This window comes from Furipterus horrens, unplaced genomic scaffold (genome assembly GCF_987537825.1).
Source record: "Furipterus horrens unplaced genomic scaffold, mFurHor1.1.pri manual_scaffold_4, whole genome shotgun sequence".
Lineage (NCBI taxonomy): Eukaryota > Metazoa > Chordata > Mammalia > Chiroptera > Furipteridae > Furipterus > Furipterus horrens.
The window spans coordinates 91,246,822-91,267,565 of record NW_028327174.1 but is presented as its reverse complement, the minus strand read 5'-3'; the positions used below and the strand labels follow the sequence as shown (position 1 = coordinate 91,267,565).

The 20,744-nt window shown below is 38.0% G+C and overlaps 1 protein-coding gene across 1 annotated transcript in view; it reads right to left on the bottom strand.

The window, feature by feature from the left end:
* FLT3 (fms related receptor tyrosine kinase 3) overlaps positions 1-18,870 on the bottom strand; it is a 48,751-nt gene extending 29,881 nt beyond the window's left edge. Inside the window, exons 1-5 of the mRNA XM_090275168.1 lie at positions 18,813-18,870; positions 16,942-17,063; positions 6,952-7,157; positions 4,321-4,436; positions 18-147 (exon numbers count right to left, since the gene is read on the bottom strand). Of these exons, the coding sequence (XP_090131294.1) occupies positions 18-147; positions 4,321-4,436; positions 6,952-7,157; positions 16,942-17,063; positions 18,813-18,870 (632 nt within the window). The remainder of the gene's footprint in view (positions 1-17; positions 148-4,320; positions 4,437-6,951; positions 7,158-16,941; positions 17,064-18,812) is intronic.
* Positions 18,871-20,744: the final 1,874 nt, after the last annotated feature.

The following is a 20,744-nucleotide window of genomic DNA, read 5'->3' as shown; positions in this document are numbered from 1 at the left end:
CTACATACCTGTCATACCTTCCACTCTGTGAATTGCAAAACACCCATTCCACCGTTGGTTCTGGAATGCTCTCAGATATGCAGACCAGGGCATCCTGGTTTTCCATTTTCCTAAAGTATGGTCTTCTTAATGTGTAAAGCTGTGTATCTAAAGCATCACAAATTATTAACATTTTAATATTTTAAAAATAATTGTCTTAGCAGCGCCCTCAAATTCTACATCACTAAGAAAAGCTAGCATTTTATATTCATTAGCAGTGTCTTCTGCTTCACTCCAAATATGTATAATAATATAACCCCTGCTGACCAACATATTAAATTCAATTCTGACTGAAATGCCAACTTTAGCATTTATGCTCTTCGCCAGTTTCTTTGGGCACTTCATAAATCTCCAGACAACTAAAGACAAGTGGAGTGAAGCCATGTGAAAATACAAATATTGATACAATAGGAAAAAGAAAACTGGAAATAACATGAAGTTTAAGACCCATACTTATATTGTGTAAGACCCAACTTTCTTCACATAATTTTATCTAGATCTAGGCAGAAATATACAGTCTTAGGAATGCAGAAGTATAATAGGATGAAGTTAGAACTGGAACTGAATAATACTGAATGTTAACTATAATTGAACAATAAAATTAAAAATAAAAAGAACTGGAACTGAATTGAGAGGTTCTGTTTGCCTCCTGTACACACTGGACCATCACATCTTGCCCCTTCCCCATCTGCCACTCTCACAATCCTTAAAACATAAACTTTCTTTCTACTTCTGCTTGGACCCCTCTAGGGACAGGAGTTCACTACCTCCCTGCATGAATCCTTCTATTTTTCAACAAACCTTTTTTTAAAAGCAAGTTTCCCTATGCTAAATTTCAATCTCCCATTTTATAATACATTTTATCTTAAGTATTACATAATATTTTATACATGTGTGTGTTTGTGTGTGTGTGAGCATGCATATATATACACAAAAAATATATGAAGTGTGAATTTTGGAGCATAATAATAAAAACTAATGCCATGGACCCATACCCAGATTAATAACCAGAATATTAATGAACATCTTTGAATTTACTCATTTCTCAACTCTAGGTAACCTTTTTATTAAGTTTTGTGTTTATTATTCCCATGTTTTCACTGCCCTGGCTGGGTGGTTCAGTTGGTTGGAGCATTGGCTGGTACACCAAAAGATTGCGGGTTCAATTTTCGGTGGGGGCACATACAAGAGGCGTCCAATCAATGCTTCTCTCTCTCTCTCTCTCTCTCTCTCTCTCTCTCTCTCTCTCTCTGTCTCAAATCAGTAGCTAAATCCTTGGGTGAAAAATTTTTTAAATGTTTTCACCACATAGACATATAGCCCTAAACAATATATTAGTTTCTTTTGTTTGTTTTTGAGCTTCCACAAAAGATATCACTCAATATGTAATCTTGTACAACTTCATTTTCTCATCCACTCTTATGTTTTTAGTTCATCCATTCATTTTTTTTTTTTTTACTACTACATAGTATTCTATTGGTGAATATATCACAATCTATGGTTCCATTGCCTTGTAATGGATATTTGGGTAGTTTCCAGATTTTTTAGTTACCAACAATGGTACTTTCTTACTGAAGTAGAGTGTAAGTTTCTTTATATCTAGGAGTAGAACTCCTGGTTTATATGGTATGAACATGTTCAGTTTTACACAAAATGACAATATTTCCCAAAGTAGTCATACTAATTTCCACTTCCATAGAAGGACATGGCATTGCCCTAATGTTCTAAATACTCACCAAGACTTCTGGATTTTCAACAGTCTAGTGGGTATAAAATGATATTTTGTGACATTAATTTGCATTTTTAATTATTAATTTAACATATTTGCTGACCATTACATTTTCAGGTTCTGAAAAAGAAATGACCACGCATGTCTTTTGTTCATTTTTCTGTTTTTCTCATATTAATTTATAGGAGTTCTCTTTCTATTATGACTATTAATCTTTTATTGATTATGTGAGTTGCAAAAGTTTTCCATTTTCTAGTTGTTTTTACATTTTCTCCCTGTAATTTCTGACCATTGGTCCCAATTCAACCCTCTAGAACAAATTTTTTTCAAGTATAGCTTTGCTTCCACATGAAAATCTTTCATGTATTTAAAATTAGAAACCAATCACTTCATAAGTTATATAAATGTTGTATACCTGAAACTAATATAATATTATATGTCAACTGTAACTGAAAAAAAAAAAAACCATAATTGCTACTAAAAGAGCAAAATTAGAAACCATTCGAGGTACTTCTAACTAGTTAGACTAGCTTTCTTGAGTCAGATGCCAAAGAATTTTCTCTGCATCACACTGCGGTCAGTCTTCTCTCCTCAAAACATTCCCTTCTCTATGCTAACAGTTACCAATTCCTTCTGCTGCTCCTAACTTAAGGAATTCCAAGTTCTACGCTGTCCTCGTTGCTCTGGGGAAAAAAATGGAGAGCTGAAAATAGTAATCTTCTACTAATTTCCTGAACCTAGACATTATGTTTTCATGAACACTGCCAAGGCTCAGATTTCCTTTTTTACCAACCTTGCCATACTGTCGGTTAACAAAGAACCTGTGGTTCACTAAACCCTTTTCTCTTTTTCACACAGATTGTTGTCAAGTCTCACCTGGTTTTTTTGAACCTCACCATCCAGGAGAATGCTAAAAACAGATTACAATTTACTTGAATGGTTGTTGTTAAAATTTGTGTAAATCTTAAGTGAAAAGAAGATATTCTTTATAACTGAGACACAGCAGATGCCCACTCACCTTAAATAAATTCAAATATTAACATTTAGAGAGAAAGAGAACAAGCAGGAATCTCTTATTCTCTTCCAACCTGAAGCACACAGACTTATGGTCCCTCAGAACGGAGTCAAGGATTGCGGAGGGAACAGAGAACATGTCTAAAATCAAAGAGCAACAAAAGGTAGCTCTTGTCTTTTGAACTTCTAGGGCTCTGAGTCCATAAATTTCAGAGTAAATTGAAGGGCTTTTCAGGACAAATTTGGCTTATTTTGACTTTACCTAATTTTTGTCTTACAGGCTGACTTTAGAACCAATACCCCCCTCCCCCCACTCAATGCCAATAAAATGACACTTCTGGGAACCTAAATGGCCACAACTACTCTTGCTGTTAGCAGCTTTGACTGCAAGCCCTGGGCAATGTGGTGCAGGAAGTGCAGACCTGGCTAAACTCAGCTCTACCTGTGCCCTTTACCACACCTCTTGGCATGTCCATTCTCTCACCTACATGTAGGCGGGATCTGTTGTGAGGATGCAGAGGGTACGTGCAGAACTGTCACCAAGGATGGTCCTTAACCTGGGCACCCCTGCGGGCTGGAGTCACGCGTACCACACCCGGGCTTTGTGCCTATTGGTCACTGACAAGGAAGAGGGGTGCCCAGCAAGTCCTACCAATGTGTAGCCAGGGATCCTAACTGACTATGGCACAAACCCAGCGTGTCTGGAGGCTTACCCTGGCCCCTAAGGGCAGCTGGACTTAAGGGAATGCACCTACTTCTCGCCCTGTCTATCATGGGAAGTAAAGCGTTCAGTGCATATAGCGGGAACCTGTGCAATCACTAGGCTAGTGCACAATTGAGAGGAAACAAGAAGCCAGAAGACATGTGTGGTGGTGTTTCTGCCAACCACACAGTTGCCTTTCTGGTTAAGAACACTTGGATTGTTCCTCACAGTTTGCATAGTGATCTGGCATTTCTATAAATACAGTAGCCACTAGCTACATGTGGCATTTTAAATTCAATTTTTAATTTATTAAAATTAAATAAAATTAAAACTTTGATTCCTCAGTCACACTGGTCACATTTCAAGTGTTTGACAGATACACATGGCCAGTAGCTACCATATTGGAAAGAGCAGACACAGACATTTTCATAATCTCAGAGATGATGGATAGTGCTAAGATCTGATAATCCATGAGGTATGTATTTTTTATCCCTTTTTCACAGATACAGAAACTGAGGCCCAGGGTGGTTAAATGACCTGCCGGAGGTGATATTGTCAGATCCAGAATAAGAACCCAGGTCTTCTGATTCCAAGATCAAAATGTTTTCCATTTCTTCCCTGTCAGCCATCTGTCACTGACTAGAGGATGTCCTAGGTTTCTCAGAGTGCTGATTGTGGTAGACTGTGGGTCACAATGGATGATTGAAGTGAATTCAATCAATTAACCACATGTTGAGGAAAATCTGAATATTGTGTGCAGAGTAGCTGGGAAAACTCATGGATTCTAAACAATGTCATGGTCTATTGTGAAGACCTAGTAACAAACTGCACTTACTTCTTATACTCACTGTAAACAATATTGTGTAATTGGTCACTTCACTCTGAATAAAAAGTAGGTATTCTCCAGCTTGGTTTTCTGTCATTTTCAAAATGAACATGGAGACAACTCCTCTGCAAAAACAAGAAAGAGAACCGGTTATTTTGAAAAACGTGTGAAACTAAAAACATAGAATTTCATGCTGAGTCAGAAGGCTGTTGGGTGTCTCCCAGATTCTGCCTCTGACTGTGGCACAGACTGCTGCTCTGTGGAGGACGCAGCTTCGGTCATGTGTCTAACACTCAGCCTGGGCCTTGTTAGTTTGACCTTGATTTTTATCTCACCCTTGAAAGTGAAGGACTTTCATTCCAGCACCTTCATCTCATGCTTTCCAAGCCCCTTGGAGAGAGATCTTCCATCCCAAAACACAAAGGCGTAGGGTGTCCTCCCATTGGGCAAGCAGGCCATTCCCTTCAATGACAAAGCGCCCTTCACAGTCACACTGGCCACCAGCCTCAGTTCCCATTTTGAGAACCAGATCACTACATAGACAAGATACACTGAGAAAGAGCAGTCTGCCTGTGCCTCTCTAAATGAGAGAATTCAAGCAAAGTCTGACACAAGGTATCTTCCTAGGAAGCAATAACGACATTGACATATCACACAGATGTAAGGAGAAAGGTGTCTCAGTGTTTGTATTTTTAACTTTTCAGATATTCAGTAAAGATAGATTTAGCTGGGGCATTCACTTCAAAGAAACAGCTTTGGTGTGTGTTTGGCAATACACATTCTCATTAAAACCTAAAGTATTCTCTAGCAGTTTGTTAGATTTAAATGCACACTTTCTGACTTTTAGATCCTTACTACTAAAAGTGTGGTCTTCCCCCAAATATGTTTGCATCAACTGGGAGTTGATATAGATGCAGAATCTCAGGCACCACCCAGACCTACTGAACCAGAATCTGCGTTGCAACAAGACCCCCAGGTCATCCAAATGTACATTATGTTGATGAAGTCCTGCTTCAGAGCGCCAAGCAGCCGAGCTAAGAGTATTTGTGCTTGCACTCATATAGACAGCAAATTACTGGCTTATAAATTCATTTGATTTGTTGCTACAGATATTTTGGTGATGGGCCTTCTTTCTCTGAACCATTCTCTCTCCTCATAAGATTTGTGAAAATGTTTCTAAAAATGTTTTGGTATTAAGTTAACTAATTCATCCAAGACCTCTCTATAACTTTGGCTAACAACCAGGCTGCCTAGTCTAAAACAAAAAAGGCCACATCTCACAGAGCAAAAAGAACCCTACTTTTTTTATTTTGCCTTTTGGTCTCAATCCAGTGAGAACAGTTGTGGCATCAAATTTTAATGAGATTACCAGAACATTTCTTGAAGCCAAAATTCTTAATACAAGAGTTTTTTGGTTTAACCCAAAGATAAAGATAACTGAAAAGCAGAAGTGAGTAATACAGTCTCAAAAGAGGAAAAGAAAATGAATGTGTTCCAAGATTTCAAACCAAACATCAGAATTGTAGCCACTGTCCTGAAAATTACTTAAGAGTTTGCTTGAACTTAAAAAAACAAATAGAAATACTTGGTACAAGTCCACCACAGAGCTGTTCTCCCATTATGTCATTTGGGTGCCATTTACTGTCTTTCTGTTTTGGAAAGTCAATCCCTCTTCTACAGCTCCTGGGGACCAGAACACCTCCAAGAATTAGAGAGAAAGGCAGCCTTAAAGTTATTACGTGGACATTTAAATGTCTGTGCCCCTTGCTTCCTGCCCCCATCTGGTCTCAGCAAGAGGACAGGGACAGCAGGTAACAGCACTCAGGACAGTCAGACACAGGCTTGGATGGCAATACACAAATACTGGCTAAGGTATTTTTCTGGATCATGAGACCAATGTTCCTCACACAGATATCGATTTCTTACTAAAATATTTTGTGGATATCATATTTTAATTCTGCTCATCATGCTGTGAAACAAAAGAGATAAAACTCAATGTTCTTTCCCCAAGCGTTTCCCAGAAAGAAGCGTCTTGCTACTTGAACTAGAATGTAATGAAAACTTTCTAACTTTTTTTATCTTTAAGATAATTGAAAAAGAAGACATCTTAAAAATCCCAAATAGTTTTTTCACTATTTGTTTTATATTTCACCAGTTACTCACTGCTTTTGTAGGCCCTAACTTTCTTTTATATCTATAATAATGTTTTAAATCAATAGACTTTTTTTAGAGCAATGTTAGATTTACAGAAAAATTGAGCAGAAAGTACGGAGAAATTCCACATACATCCTTGTTCCCACCAACTCGCCCCCCGCCCAAAGTTTTCTTTACTATTAACATCTTGTTAAGTGTGGTATATTTGCTACAATTGTTGAACCAATTGACTTATATTAACTAAAGTTCATAGTTTACATTAGGTTTCACTCTTTGTATTGTACATCCTATGGGTTTTAACAAAAATATAATGTCATATATCCATGCCCTAACTATATTTTTAGTTCATTATTTCACTGGAGATAAGAGTTACAGTGGACATGTACAGAAATCTGAAAATAAACTCTAAATGAAACAAAAAGCATTTTTACTGCAAAAGCATCCCTCCATAAATCGTTATGGCTGCATATCCACACCCCTCCTTACCTGTTTTGTAAATCATAGCGTGGCTGGCAATTCAGGGAGCTGTGTTTAAAGACCCAGAGACAGGAAATGTTCCCCGGGGTAGTGACCAGCACTTGCAGTGTGAAGGACGCAGACTTGTCTACTTCTACAGTGGCTGCTTCATAGACTGCCTCCTCCGCACTCTCAGGCCTTAAGGCACAGCCAAGGTCTTCTGGGGATTCTGATGCCTGTGACATAGATGAAACGTTGATCAGTTGCCTCTACCAACTGTGGACCTGACCTGAAACCCAGGCATGTGCCCTGATCAGAATCAAACTGGCAACCTTTCAGTTCGCAGGCCAGTGCTCAACCAACCCACTGAGCCACATGAGAAAGGGTACAAGTGCATGCTTAATGCAGTCTTTTAGTTGGAACCTTTACCAGATATTGATACATACATGTTGACATGCTGCATACAACACCCATTGAGAACATATCACTGACTGAAAATTCCATTAATTATAATTCTCTGAAAAAAGATGGTTCCCTCTCACATCAATGTTTCTCTCTCTCTCTCCCTTCCCCTCTTTCTAAAAACACATAAAATATTTTTTAAAAGGGGGAATTTGGAGAAGATATACACTCAGCGAGAACGCCATGTGAACATGAAGATGGTCAGCTACAAGCCAAGGAGAGAGGCCTGGCACAGAGCTCTCCCTCCTTGTCCTCAGGAAGAGCCAGGCCTGCTGACATCCAGATTTCAGACTTCTAGCCACCAGAGCTGCAAAATAATAAATTTCTGTTGTTTAAGTCACCCAGTCTGTGATACTTAGTTATGACACCTTTAGCAAGCTAATATACAAACAATAATCACAAAATTTGTAATACATAGGTAAATGTTTTTGTGATTATTGGTATGCACATAAGAATCCACATTGTAATAATAAATTGGTATCTGTGTTAAAGGGAATTTAAAACCAAACTATTTTCTGGGCAGATAGTCCGCATAGGTTCACTGCCACGATTACACTCCTTGCCTGCTTCAAAGAATTGAGATATATTGAGAGGAGGAAGTAGTAGCAACTTCTGCTGCTGGAATCTTCACCTTCTACCCCCTCACATGTAGTGTAGTTCATGCACACGCATGTGCATGTGCACACGCACTAATGCTTCTTTAGGTGAAGAGCAGGGTAGCTCTTCAGATACTGATCATAAACTGTATGTCTGGTTTTATTTGTTCACTTATTCAGTAGCGTCAGGTAAGTTTATTTAATCAGTATCTGGTAAGTATCCGACTTGTGCACAAGAAATGCAGGAAAAATAATAAAAACTTAAAGGAATTGGTTAAGTACAGAGGGGTAACTAGGAAAAGAAAGGATGGAAACTTGGTCATAGAGACGAGGAGGGAGTGATACTTCTCTGAGTGTACCTTTTTATATTGCTTTGATTTTTAGGACCATAATCATGTTTCATATACTTAAAAAAATAATAATTGAAACCAACCACGATATGGAAGGAACTCAAAATGGAACACAAACCAAATGAACTTAATGTGTAGCAAATAAATAAAATAACCATAGTGAAGGGGATGGGAAAGTAAAGAATTAACAAAGTAACTTTGGAAAATAATCCTTTGGATACAATAAGGTTAAAGACAAAAATAACTGTAACACAGATACAATATTTTAGTTAGTACACTGTTTCTCATGGGATGTGGGTTAAAAATTCAGAAACTAGTTTATGTATATAATACATAAGTAATAAATTGAATATATAAGTAAATTATTATATATAATGAGAGCCAGGTTTCTTACTGTAAGAGAGAGAAATACTGATATAAATAAATAATTGAATAAATAAATAAAACAGAGAAGGGATAGCTCTTCCTCACAGAAAAATGCCAATTAATACATGTAGAGGGAATAAGGGAAAATAAAAAATCACCATTAGGCAAACATCACGGTAATCATTGTAGACAAAGTCCACTAATGGGAGCTAAAATCAGCAGGTGAAAATTGTAGAAGAAAAAGGATATTTGTATTTCTGCTCAAATAATTGTTAAATAATAAAAAATTTAAAAAAATCATAGCTTTGCAGTGGAGAAATCCAGCACACACCATCTTAACCTTCAAACAGAAATAAAAAATGATGGAACTATTCAGATTTTAAACAACCATTAGGTGGATTGTGGAAACAGTAATACCATCTTATTTTGGGTCCAGGATATACTGGTAATATAGCTAAAGATGTAGAACCTTATTTATTAGATTTTCATGGGCAAGTTTTGTCTACTAAAGAGTACTTGGTTATTCAAAACACCCTTGGACTATAAAATTTATAGAAAAATGTCTCATCTGAGAACTGTGAACTGTGGAATTAATCAAAACCTTTTTTAAAAAAAATGTGAGTAGAAGGAAGGAAATAATAAAGATCAGAGCAGAAATAACAAAATAGAATCTTTTAAAAATGATACAAAAGATCAATGAATCCAAGAGCTGGTTCTTTGAAAAAAATAAACAAGACTGACACATCTTTAACCAAAGTCATCAAGAAAAAAAGGGAAAGGACACAAATAAAATCAGAAATGAAAGAGGAGAAATAACAACTGACACCAAAGAAATACAAAGGATTGTAAGAGAATACTATGAACAATTATATACCAACAAACTGGACAACCTGGTTGAAATGGAATTTCAGTCTTCCAAAACTGAATCAGAAGACTCAGAGAATCTGAATAGACAGATTACACCTAGTGAAACTGAAGCAATAATTTTTAAAAACTCCCAGCAATAAGTGGCTTCACGGGTGATTTTTACCAAATAGTCTGAGAAGAACTAACACCTCTCCTTCTCAAAATACTTCATAAAATTCAAGAGGAGAGAAGGCTCCCAAACTCATTTAACGAGGCCAGCATTATTCTAATTCCAATACTAAATAAAGACACTACAAAGAAAGAAAATCATAGGCCAATATCTCTGATGAACATAGACACTAAAATCCTCAACAAAATTTTAGCAAACAGAATACAGCAATACATCAAAAAGATTATACATCAAGTGGGATTTATTCGGGGAATTCAAGGTTGGTACAACATTCGCAAAGCAATAAATGTGCTTCACCACATCAACAACATCTAGGATAAAAACCACATGATCACATTAATAAATACAGAAAAAGCAATTGATAAAACCCAGTACTCATTTATGATAAAAACTCTCAGCGAAGTGGGAATAGAGGGAACATACATAAACATAATAAAGTCCATATATGACATACCCACTGCCAGCATCATACTCAATGGGCAAAAACTACAAGTGTTCTGCTTAAGATCGGGAACAAGACAGGGATTCTGCTTTCATCTGTCTTATTCAACATAGTACTGGAGGTCGTAGCCACAGCAATCAGACAAGAAGAAGTAAAAGGCATCCAAATTGGAAAGGAAGTAGTAAAACTGTCTTTATTTGCTGATGATATAATACTGTACATAGAGAACCCCAAAGATTCCACCAAGATACTACTAGAACTGATAAATGAATTCAGCAAAGTAGCAGGATACAAAATCAATATCCAGAAATCGGTTGCATTTTTATATGCCAATATCGAACTAACAGGAAGGGAAATTAAGAAAACATTCCCGGGAGAAACAAGATGGCGGAGGAGTAAGTGGAAGCTACACTAACTTCCTCCTAGAACTAGTCTGGATTTACAATGTAATTTTGGAGAAATCATCTGGAATAACGAACCGAACACCAGCTGGAGAGAAGTCTTATAACCACGGAGAGACAGAAAAGGCCGCTACATCACAACGTGACCGGTAGGGAGTGTGGAGACGTGGAAGGGCTGGCTGGGCTCCCACGGGTGGCAGCTGAAGGGGCTGAGAAACAGCTCAGCAGCCGGGGACTCCCCCTGAGAAGGGCAGGGTCTAAACCCCCAGCTGGGCTTCCCAGCCTACAGCGACAGAGTGGAAAGTAAAATAGTATCAGCTGTGAAAAGCGAAAAGCCACAGGCTTTCTTGCTAGCCGGAGAGAAACAGCAGGAGAAAAAGAGCTCTTAAGTGGATCACATACGAAAATATTTTGGCCACCACTTACCCTGGGCTCAAGCAGAGGGAAGGCAGAGAGGACTGGAGACACTTGGGGAGAATTTGGCACGGTGGCTTTGAGGGGAGAACTGGAGGAGCAGCTGACTGGGTCCCAGTGCTGACTCATCCCCAGTACTGCGGGTAGACCATTCCCCTCCAAGTGGCGTCAGCCTGAGGGGAAGCAAAAGCCCTGCCTACAGGAATTAAGCTGCCACACCCACAGTCCTTAAGCCTGACAGCTAATCACAGATTGAATAGATTAACAATCAAAGAAGACAGACAACAGCAGTAGATCCCTGGAAGTCTCCAACAGGCTGCCTAGGGCCAGACTGGTACATGATCTGACGCCACCAGAGGCAGATCCAGGAAGTGCAGATCATTCCAAGAAGCACCAACAAACAATAGGAGTCAAAAAAATGGGGAGACAGAGAAACAACCTCCCATCAAAAGGAAAGGTAGAATCCCCAGAAAGAGTGCTAAATGAAATAGAGGGGAGCGAACTATCAGATATGGAATTCAAAACATGGATTATGGAGAAGCTGAATGAGCTCAGCGGAAACTTCAAAGAACTCCAGAAAAACTACAAGGAACTCACAGAAAATTACGTGAGCATGAAAAAGGACATAGAAGCTATCAATAAGAGCCAGGAGGAAATGAAAAATACGATCTCTGAATTGAAGAACACAGTAGAAGGAATTAAAAGCAGGCTAGAGGAAGCAGAAGATCGGATCAGCGAGCTGGAGGACAACCTACACAAAAACTCCCAGACAATGCAACAAAATGAAAAAAGACTGAACAAGACTGAAGAGGTTCTAAGACAGCTGCAGGACAACATGAAACGTAATAATATCCGTATCATAGGAATTCCAGAAGGAGAAGAAGAAGAGCAAGGGATAGAAAACCTCTTTGAAAAACTAATGACAGAAAACTTTCCTAACATGACGAGAGAAAGAGTCACGCAAGTCCAGGAAGCACAGAGGGTCCCAATGAAGATGAACCCCAACAGGCCCACTTCAAGACACATCATAATTAAAATGCCAACATTCAAAGACAAAGAGAGAATCCTAAAAGCAGCAAGAGAGAAACAACTAATAACATACAAGGGAGCTCCAATAAGGCTATCATCAGATTTCTCAGCAGAAACACTACAAGCCAGAAGGGAATGGCAAAAAATATTCCAAGCAATGAAAAACAAAGGCCTACAACCAAGAATACTCTACCCAGCAAGGCTCTCATTCAAAATGGAAGGTGAAATAAGGAGTTTCCAAGACAAAAGAAGGCTAAAAGAATACATCTCCACCAAACCAGCATTGCAAGAGATGCTAAAGGGTCTGCTTTAAGAAGATGAAGAAACAGAGAGACAGAGAGGAACACGAGTACAAAGGGGGAAAATGACAATGAATAAGTACTGAAAGAAAGAAGGAACTTCTACCATTTGCAACAACATGATTGGAACTAGAGAGAATTATGCTTAGCGAAATAAGCCAGGCAACAAAAGAAAATTACCTTATGCTGTCACCTGTTACAGGAAACTAATGAACAACACAAACAAATGAGCAAAATTGAACCAGAGAATACAACAAGGATGCCAGCCTGTCAAACCAAGCATGCCGTTGTCCAGAGACAGCCAACCAACCTGGAGTCTGCACGATCCTTCCCCTTGTGGGAAGGCCACCCTCCCCTCCACATCCCCACTCTTATTAGGGATTTCTTGACCCACGGGTAGGTAGGACGACGACCATGTCCAGCTTGAAGCAGCTAGAGGAGCTCGAGACCTTCATCCATTGTCCTTTATAAGATTGTAAAGGGTCTTAAGTCTGAGAGGGAGGAATTGTTATTTTTTATTGTTAAAATATTTAACTAATTAATTAATTAATTTTAAAAAAAGAAGAAGAAGAATATATGAAAGGGTGAGGCGGGAGAGCTTGTATGTACGACCCATGGGCATGGACTTGGAGAGGGGATTGTTGGGGAAGGGGGGTGCTGGGCGGAGGGGAGCAAAGGGGAAAAAAAAATTGGAACTATTGTAACAATATAATCAATAAAATATACTTAAAAAAAAAAAAAAGAAAAGAAAACATTCCCGTCATGGCTGGTGTGGTTCAGTGGATTGAGCACCAGCCTGTGAATTGAAAGGTCACTAGTTCAATTCCCAGTCAGAGCACATGCCTGGGTTGCAGGCCAGGTCCCCAGTTGTGGGTGTGTGAGAGGCAACCAATCAATGTATCTCTCACATATGTCTCTCCCTCTCTTTCTCCCTCCCTTCCCCTCTCTCTAAAAGTAAATAAATAACACTTTTAAAAAGAAAACAATTCCATTCACAACTGCTTTAAAAAAACCCTAGGAATAAACCAGGATGTAAAATACCTATACTTAGAAAGTTTTGAGTCTTTGAAGAAAGAAATTTAAGAAGATACAAATTAGTGAAAGCACATACCATGTTCATAGATAAGAAGAATTAAAATCATTACAATGTCCATACTGCCCAAAGTGGTCTATAGATTTGATGCTATTCCTATCAAGATTCCAATGACATATTTCACAGAACTAGAACAAATATTTCAAAAATGTATAGGAAATCCCAAAAGGCCTTGCAATAGCAACAGCAATTCTGAGAAAAGAACAAAGCCGGAAGAATCGCACTACCTAATATCAAATTATACTACAAGGCTATAGTAATCCAAACAGCATGATACTGGCATTAAAACAGACATAAAGATCAATGGAACAGAATAGAGAGCCCAGAAATAAACTCACACATTTTTGGTCAGCTAATATCCGACAGAGGAAGCAAGCATATACAATGGGCTAAAGGTAGTTTATTCAATAAATGGTGTTGGGAAAATTGGACAGGTACGTGCAGAAAAATGAAGCTAGACCACCTTCTTACACCACACACACAAGAATAAATTCAAAATTGATTAAAGATTTAAATGTTAGGCCTGAAACCATAAAAATCCTAGAAGAAAACATAGGAAGCAAAATGTTGGACATTGTTCACAGCAATTTTTTATTGGATATATCTCCCCAGGCAAGGGAAACAAAAGAAAAAATAAATAAAACCAATGGGACTACATGAAACTAAAAAGCTTTTGCACAGCAAATGAAATCATCAACAAAATAAAAAGACAACCCACTGAATGGGAGAACATATTTGCCAATACATCTGATAAGGGGTAAATATCTATCCAAAATTTATAAAGTGCTTACAAAACTCAACACCAAAAAAACAAACAAGCTAATTAAAAAATGAGCAAAAGACCTAAACAGACACTTCTCCAAAGAGGACATACAGATAGCTAATAGACATATGAAAAGATGCTCAACATCACTAATCATCAGAAATGCAAATTAAAACCACAATGAGATATTATCTCACACCTGTCAGAATGGCTATCAACAATAAATCAACAAATGAGTGCTGATGAGGATGTGGAGAAAGGGGAATGAACCTTCTGCACTGTTGGTGGGAATGCAGACTGGTGCAGTCACTGTGGAAAGCAGTATGGAGATACCTCAAAAAATTAAAAATGGATCTGCCTTTTAACTCAGCAATCCCACTTCTGAGAATATATCTGAAGGAACCCAAAACACTATTTTGAAAGAACCTAAGCACTCCTACATTCATTGCAGCATTATTTCCAATCACCAAGATCTGGAAACAGCCCAATTGTCTATCAGTAGATGAGTGGATAAAACAACTATGGGACATTAACACAATGGAATACTACTCACCCATAAAAAAGAAGAAAACTTTACCCTTTTGGCAGCATGGGTGGAACTGGAGAACATTATGCTGAGTGATATAAGCCAGTCAGAGAATGACAAATACCATATGATTTCACTAATATGTGGAATCTAATGAACAAACTAAACTAACAGGGAAAATAGGGACAGATTCATGGATGGAGAACAGGATGACAGCTAGTGGTGAGGGGGAGATGAGAGGGGTGGAGGGATTGAGGAAAAAGAAAAAAGGATTCATGGACAGGGACAACAATGTGGTGACTGCTGGGGGGAGAATGGTATAAGTGTACTAAATGGTAATGTAAAAAATGCAATAAAGACTCCGTCGTCGGCAGCCGTCCGTCTTGAGAGACGATGGTGTAGCTTCTTAAGAGTCTATCTGCACCGCCGAGAATGGCTGTGCAGTCCGACTCGGGAGTGACACGGTATCTGTCTCCTCCCGTGTTGAATCGACATCTTGCGATGACGCTGGAGTGTCCTCTCCAGTGAAGCTGAAGCTACAGAGCCTGGGCAGGGTGATATGGAGGGTCTGCTGTTGCCCATGCAGCAGACCCCCCCTCTCTTCGCAGCTGAAGGGTCCAAGGGAAAGACGGAGTCAATACAGCTTGGCTTCAGGTGCGCCGCAGGAGTTGCCGGTGTTGACTACAACGTCAAACCGCCTTAGGGACTCCAATAAAGACTAAATAAATAAATACATACATACATACATACATAAGTTTTTTTTTAAGTTCTAGACACCCTAATAATCCACTCCACATTGACGTGGGAAAATACCCAAATGTAGCAGCTTCAACTTCAAGGAAATGAACGTGCAAGCTGAGGAATGCTCACTTTTACCACAGTTAGAATTCCTGTGGTTGCTTGTTTAATGCTGTTTAAGAACTACTGGGTCTCAATACAGTCCTGAATATTGTATAAAAATATAATTTATACTACAGGAAAAAATAATGCAGACTTAATACTAGAAACCAAGGCCAATCATCATCATTTTTTTTTTTTAAGATTGTGTTTTAGCTTTGGCTGGTTTAGCTCAGTGGATTGAGTGCCAGCCTGCAAACCAAAAGGTTGCTGGTTCTATTCCAGTTAGAGTACATGCTTGAGTTGTGGGCCAGGCCTCCAGCTGGGGGCATGAGAGAGGCAACCGATTGATGTTTCTCCCACCCATCGATGCTTCTCAGCCTCTCTTTCTTCCTTCTTTTCCCTCTCTCTGAAAATAAATAAAATATTTTCTAAAAAAGAAAATAGTGACTGTATAAAATCCATAACTGGAAATGTCCATGGAAATGGCTAAGTTAGGTTTGCTTTTTATTGTATATAAACTTCTAATATTCTCAGTTCTCTATCATTTAAGCTTCCTTTATTTGCATAAATACCTAGGCTATGTTAGATAAATAGCAAGAAGGAGCAGAGTAATGAAAATAGAGGTTGGAACCTCATGGAGCCAGAACCAGATTATGGGGCAATTTGCATGTCAGTCTAAGTGAGGTCACTGGAAGTCTCAAGGCAGGCAGTAAAGGACGGAACTGTGCTTTCGGAAGAAGAACCTGACAGCTCATCTGAGATGAACTGCAGAAGGAAGAAGCCACGAAGGATATTATTGTGATTATGATGAAGTTAATGAGGGATTGAATTAGGGAAGTGACAGTGCGACTAGAAAATCTGATGTGATTAGATAAGAACTAGTAAAAAATGGAAATTGACAAGACTTGGTACCTGAGCAAATGTGAAGGCAAGGGAGAGTAAGTACTCCAAAATGGCACTGAGCTTTCAAGCCTGGGAACAAGACAGGGCCATACACAGAAATCAAATTAATACAGGAATGGGAGCAGGTTGGGGAAATAGAAGTGGAATTAATTATGGAGGTGAATTTCAATGAGCAAATGGAAAATTTACTAATCTGTATCCAGGAGGTAGTTAGAAATTGGGGACTCAAGCTTGAATGAGAAATTTGGATTCTCTTTAAGGAGAAAGGCAAATTCCTGTGATTTATTCATGCTAAGTATCAGTGTCCTTCCTGAAACCAAAGAGAACATGACTCTTGATGGAATGGAGTGCCAGATAGCAATGAGTATAGGTGCTCATATACACCAGGTATGAATACATAATATACTTAAATACATAAAAAGAAAGGTGCATATAGCCATAGTAGGTCTCAATAGCTTCCAGAGAAAGTAGCTAAACTTATAATATTAATATTACTTTACCATGGGATACGATGATGTTATCCCCACTGATGAATCACTGTTCTTATGATTGATTAAAGCACACTTGATCACAGGCATATCTTGATTTGTAATAGTCTCGAATATCATTGCTGAAAAAACAACTGTAAAACAAAATAAAAACAATTAAGTTGATACATGCACACCTTAAAAAGAAAATATGTACTCATCTTGCAATAAAATGACACAACAAAAGGTAATCAAGGAAAAGTGGCGGGAAGAAAAAGTATGCAGGAAATATAATTTCATAAAGGGCAAGTCTTACTATAAATCAGGAGCAGAGGTTCTTAGATCGGTGCTGTTCAATAGAATGACCTGCAGTGATGGAAATTATCTGTGCTGTTTAGTGTGGTTGTCATTAGCTACATGTGGGTATTAAGCACTTGAGGCTGGTCAACTGATGAGCCGATTATTTGGATACAAACCATTTCTTCTTTGTGGATGTTTGTAGAATCTTTGTGCACTAAAATTTTCAAAATTATGTGCTTTTTTGAGAGTCTACTATATTCATCCATAGTATTAGATACTCAGTGGGCCTTTTCAATATTCTCCTATTATTGGGATGTTTTCCTCAAATAAGTAATGATCCTTGACAGTTTGCTCATGTATAAGAATGAAGCACAAAATGATCACATCAGCTCCGAGCACACAGTTTGACCTGCTGCCTGATCTTCTCAGTAAGGTTATCTTTAGGTCTTCTCATGGGCTGGTCAGCTTCCCCAGAAAAGACTCTTCTTTCTCTTGCCTGCTGCCCACACTGTGGGAGCTGGTGCTGGCAATTTATACTCTTTCAGGGTCCAGCGGTGAAAATCAGGTTGCTTCTCAGCTTTCTCATCCCACCTTATGATTCAGCTTTCTTCCTGTGCTTTAAAATTCTCAATTTTTTATTTTCCCTTTCCCTATTACCTTTATCATGTTATGTTTATGTCTTAATTTTTTTTTTTACTGTCATTTAAGTGGACGATTGGTAGACAGAAGTGTATGTGTTCAGCCACCTTTGTGCCTTGTAATCTGCTTTAAAATCTCAGTATTTCAGCTATGGGAACTATATATTAAGACATATTTACTGATTTGTTTTAATCTGTCTTTATTATTTTATTCTTTGTTAAACAAGACACACTATACCAATACTAGTGGGACTAGAAGTAACAATTCACTCTAAATCCTGACATCCTAATAAATGAGCCATTTTCATTTCTCTAGAACCTTTTGTTTCCTATCTGTATATAGTTTTTAATTAATTGTATTGAGAGTAGAAATCATTTTATATTCTGATTTGAACACAATATAAGCATTTCTAATGATTCTATATATAATTGATTTGCATTCCTTTAGTGGAAGTAAAATGACCCAGTCATTTCCTTGCTTGCATTTGACCTTTTTCCCCTGCCTTTTAAAGTACTGCACTAAGTCTTTCACTTTTAAAATATTATTTCCTTAGTATAAATTCCCAGAAGAGAAATTAGTGAATCAAAGGATATAAATTTATTTAAATGGTTCTTGATATGCATTACCTTCTTGCTTTCCAAAGGTGCTATACCATTTTATGTTGCAACATGGAAGGTGAGAATGTAATAATTTTACTATAACCACATTAGAATTTAGTCATTATGTATTTTTATTTCTCTTAAGGTAGCTCCCAGTCTTTTAAATGAGCATAACTTCAAGGGCAAGGGAAGACAGACAGACAGAGAAAGAAAGAAAGAAACTAAGGAGAGTTTAAGATACTTACGTACCTATGCCCAAATATTTTTTCTCCTTACACTTTTCAAAAAGCTTTATTCGGTATAACTGACATACAATAAATTGAGCATATTTAAAGTGTATAATTTAATAAGTATTGACATAAATACACATGAGCACATATATCTGTAAAACCATCAGCACAGCCAACAGAGTGAAGTCAGACATCACCTCGGAAAGTTTCCATATGCCTCCCTGTAATTCCTCTCTCCTACCCACCCTACTCACTCATGCCCAAGCAACATCCAATCTCCTTTCTGTCGCTATAGATTAGTTTCAATTTTCTAGAATTTCATACAAATGGAATCATATAATATGTACTCTTATTTTGTTTTGTTTTGTTTTTTTGGACAGGGCGTCTGGCTTCTTTCACTGTTTTGTTTTGTTTTGTTTTTGAGCTTGACCCATATTGCAGTATATATCAGCAGTTCATTCCTTTCAATTGATGAGTAGTAGTCTATTATTATACAGATATAATACAATATTTTATTTCATTCACCTATGGATAGAATTTGGATTGTTTCTATTTTGGGGATCTTACAAATAAAGCTGCTATGAACAACTGTAAAAAGTCTTGATAGGGACATATGCTTTCATTTTTCATGAGTAAATGCCAAGGAGTAGAAGACCTCAGTCATATATGAGGTGTGTGTAATTTTTTAAGAAAGTGCCAGACTGCTCTCCAAAGAGGCTGAATCATTTTCTATTTTTATTAACAGCTACTTGAAATTCCAGTGGTGACACATCCTCACCAACACTTGGTATAATGAGAATTTTTGTTTTTAGCCATCCTAATAGGTGTATTGTATCTCATTGTGGTTTTAATTTGCATTTTTCTAGTAATGATGTTAAGCATCCTTTCAGGTGCTTACATGACATCCTATATATTCTTTGGTAGTGTACCTGTTCACATGCTTTATCCAAATCAAGTCCTTTTTAGTGTGTGTGCTTAAATAATTTTAATTCATTCTTTTTTCAAGTCCTTTTATTTAATTTTTACTATTTTTTTAAATTTATTTTTATTGTTTTTCTATTACCGTTGTCCCACTTTTTCACCTATTGCTTCACCGCCCCCACCCAGCTCACCCCTTCCCCCATAGTCAATCCCCACCCTGTTGTCCATGTCCATGGGTTATTTTTACTAGTTCCTCTACTAAACACTTCCCCTAGTTACCCCCATTTTCTCTCTCCCCCCTGATAACTGTTACTCTGTTCCTTGTTTATATGTCTCTGGTTCAATTTTGTTCATTTGCTTGTGTTTTTCGTTAGGCTCCTGTATCAGGTAAGATCATATGCTATATTTCTTTTGTTGCCTGGCTTATTTCTCTAAGTATAATTCTCTCTAGTTCTATCCATGTTGTTGCGAATGGCAGGAGTTCCTTCTTTCTTTCTGCTGCATAGTATTCTATAGTATAAATGTACCACAGCTTTTTTTCTTTTCTTTTATTGATTATGCTGTTACAGTTGTCCCAATTTCTTTTCCCACTGCTCCCCTCCACCCTGTGACACCTCCTCCCTTAGTCCATGCCCATTGGTTGTGCATATAGTTCTTCTCAACATCTTCCTGTCTACTCCACTCCCTCTTCCTATGCTTCTTAATTCCTGCATCATCTCCTTCCCTTTTCCCCCTTTCCCCTTCCCGCTGACCTCCCCCCAATATGTTTCCTGTACCTATCATTCTTTTCCCCCTCTCGTTGCCTACTTAGTTTGCCTTTGTTTTGACTCCCTAGCTTCTGCTGTTGGTTGTTGTGATACAGTTTTCATTTTAATGTTCATAGTTTTGATCCTCCTTCTTCTAAACCAGTCCCTTTAACATCTCATGTAACAGTGGTTTGGATCTAACAAACTCCTTCAGTTTTACTTTGTCCTGGAAACACTTTCTCTGCCCTTCTATCCTGAATGACAGCTTCGCTGGATAGAGTAATCGTGGTTGTAAGCTTTTGATTTTCATTACTTTAAGTATTTCTTGCCAGTCCCTTCTTGCCTGTAAAGTCTCCTTTGAGAAATCAGCTGATAGTCTAATTGGGACCCTTTATGCCTTT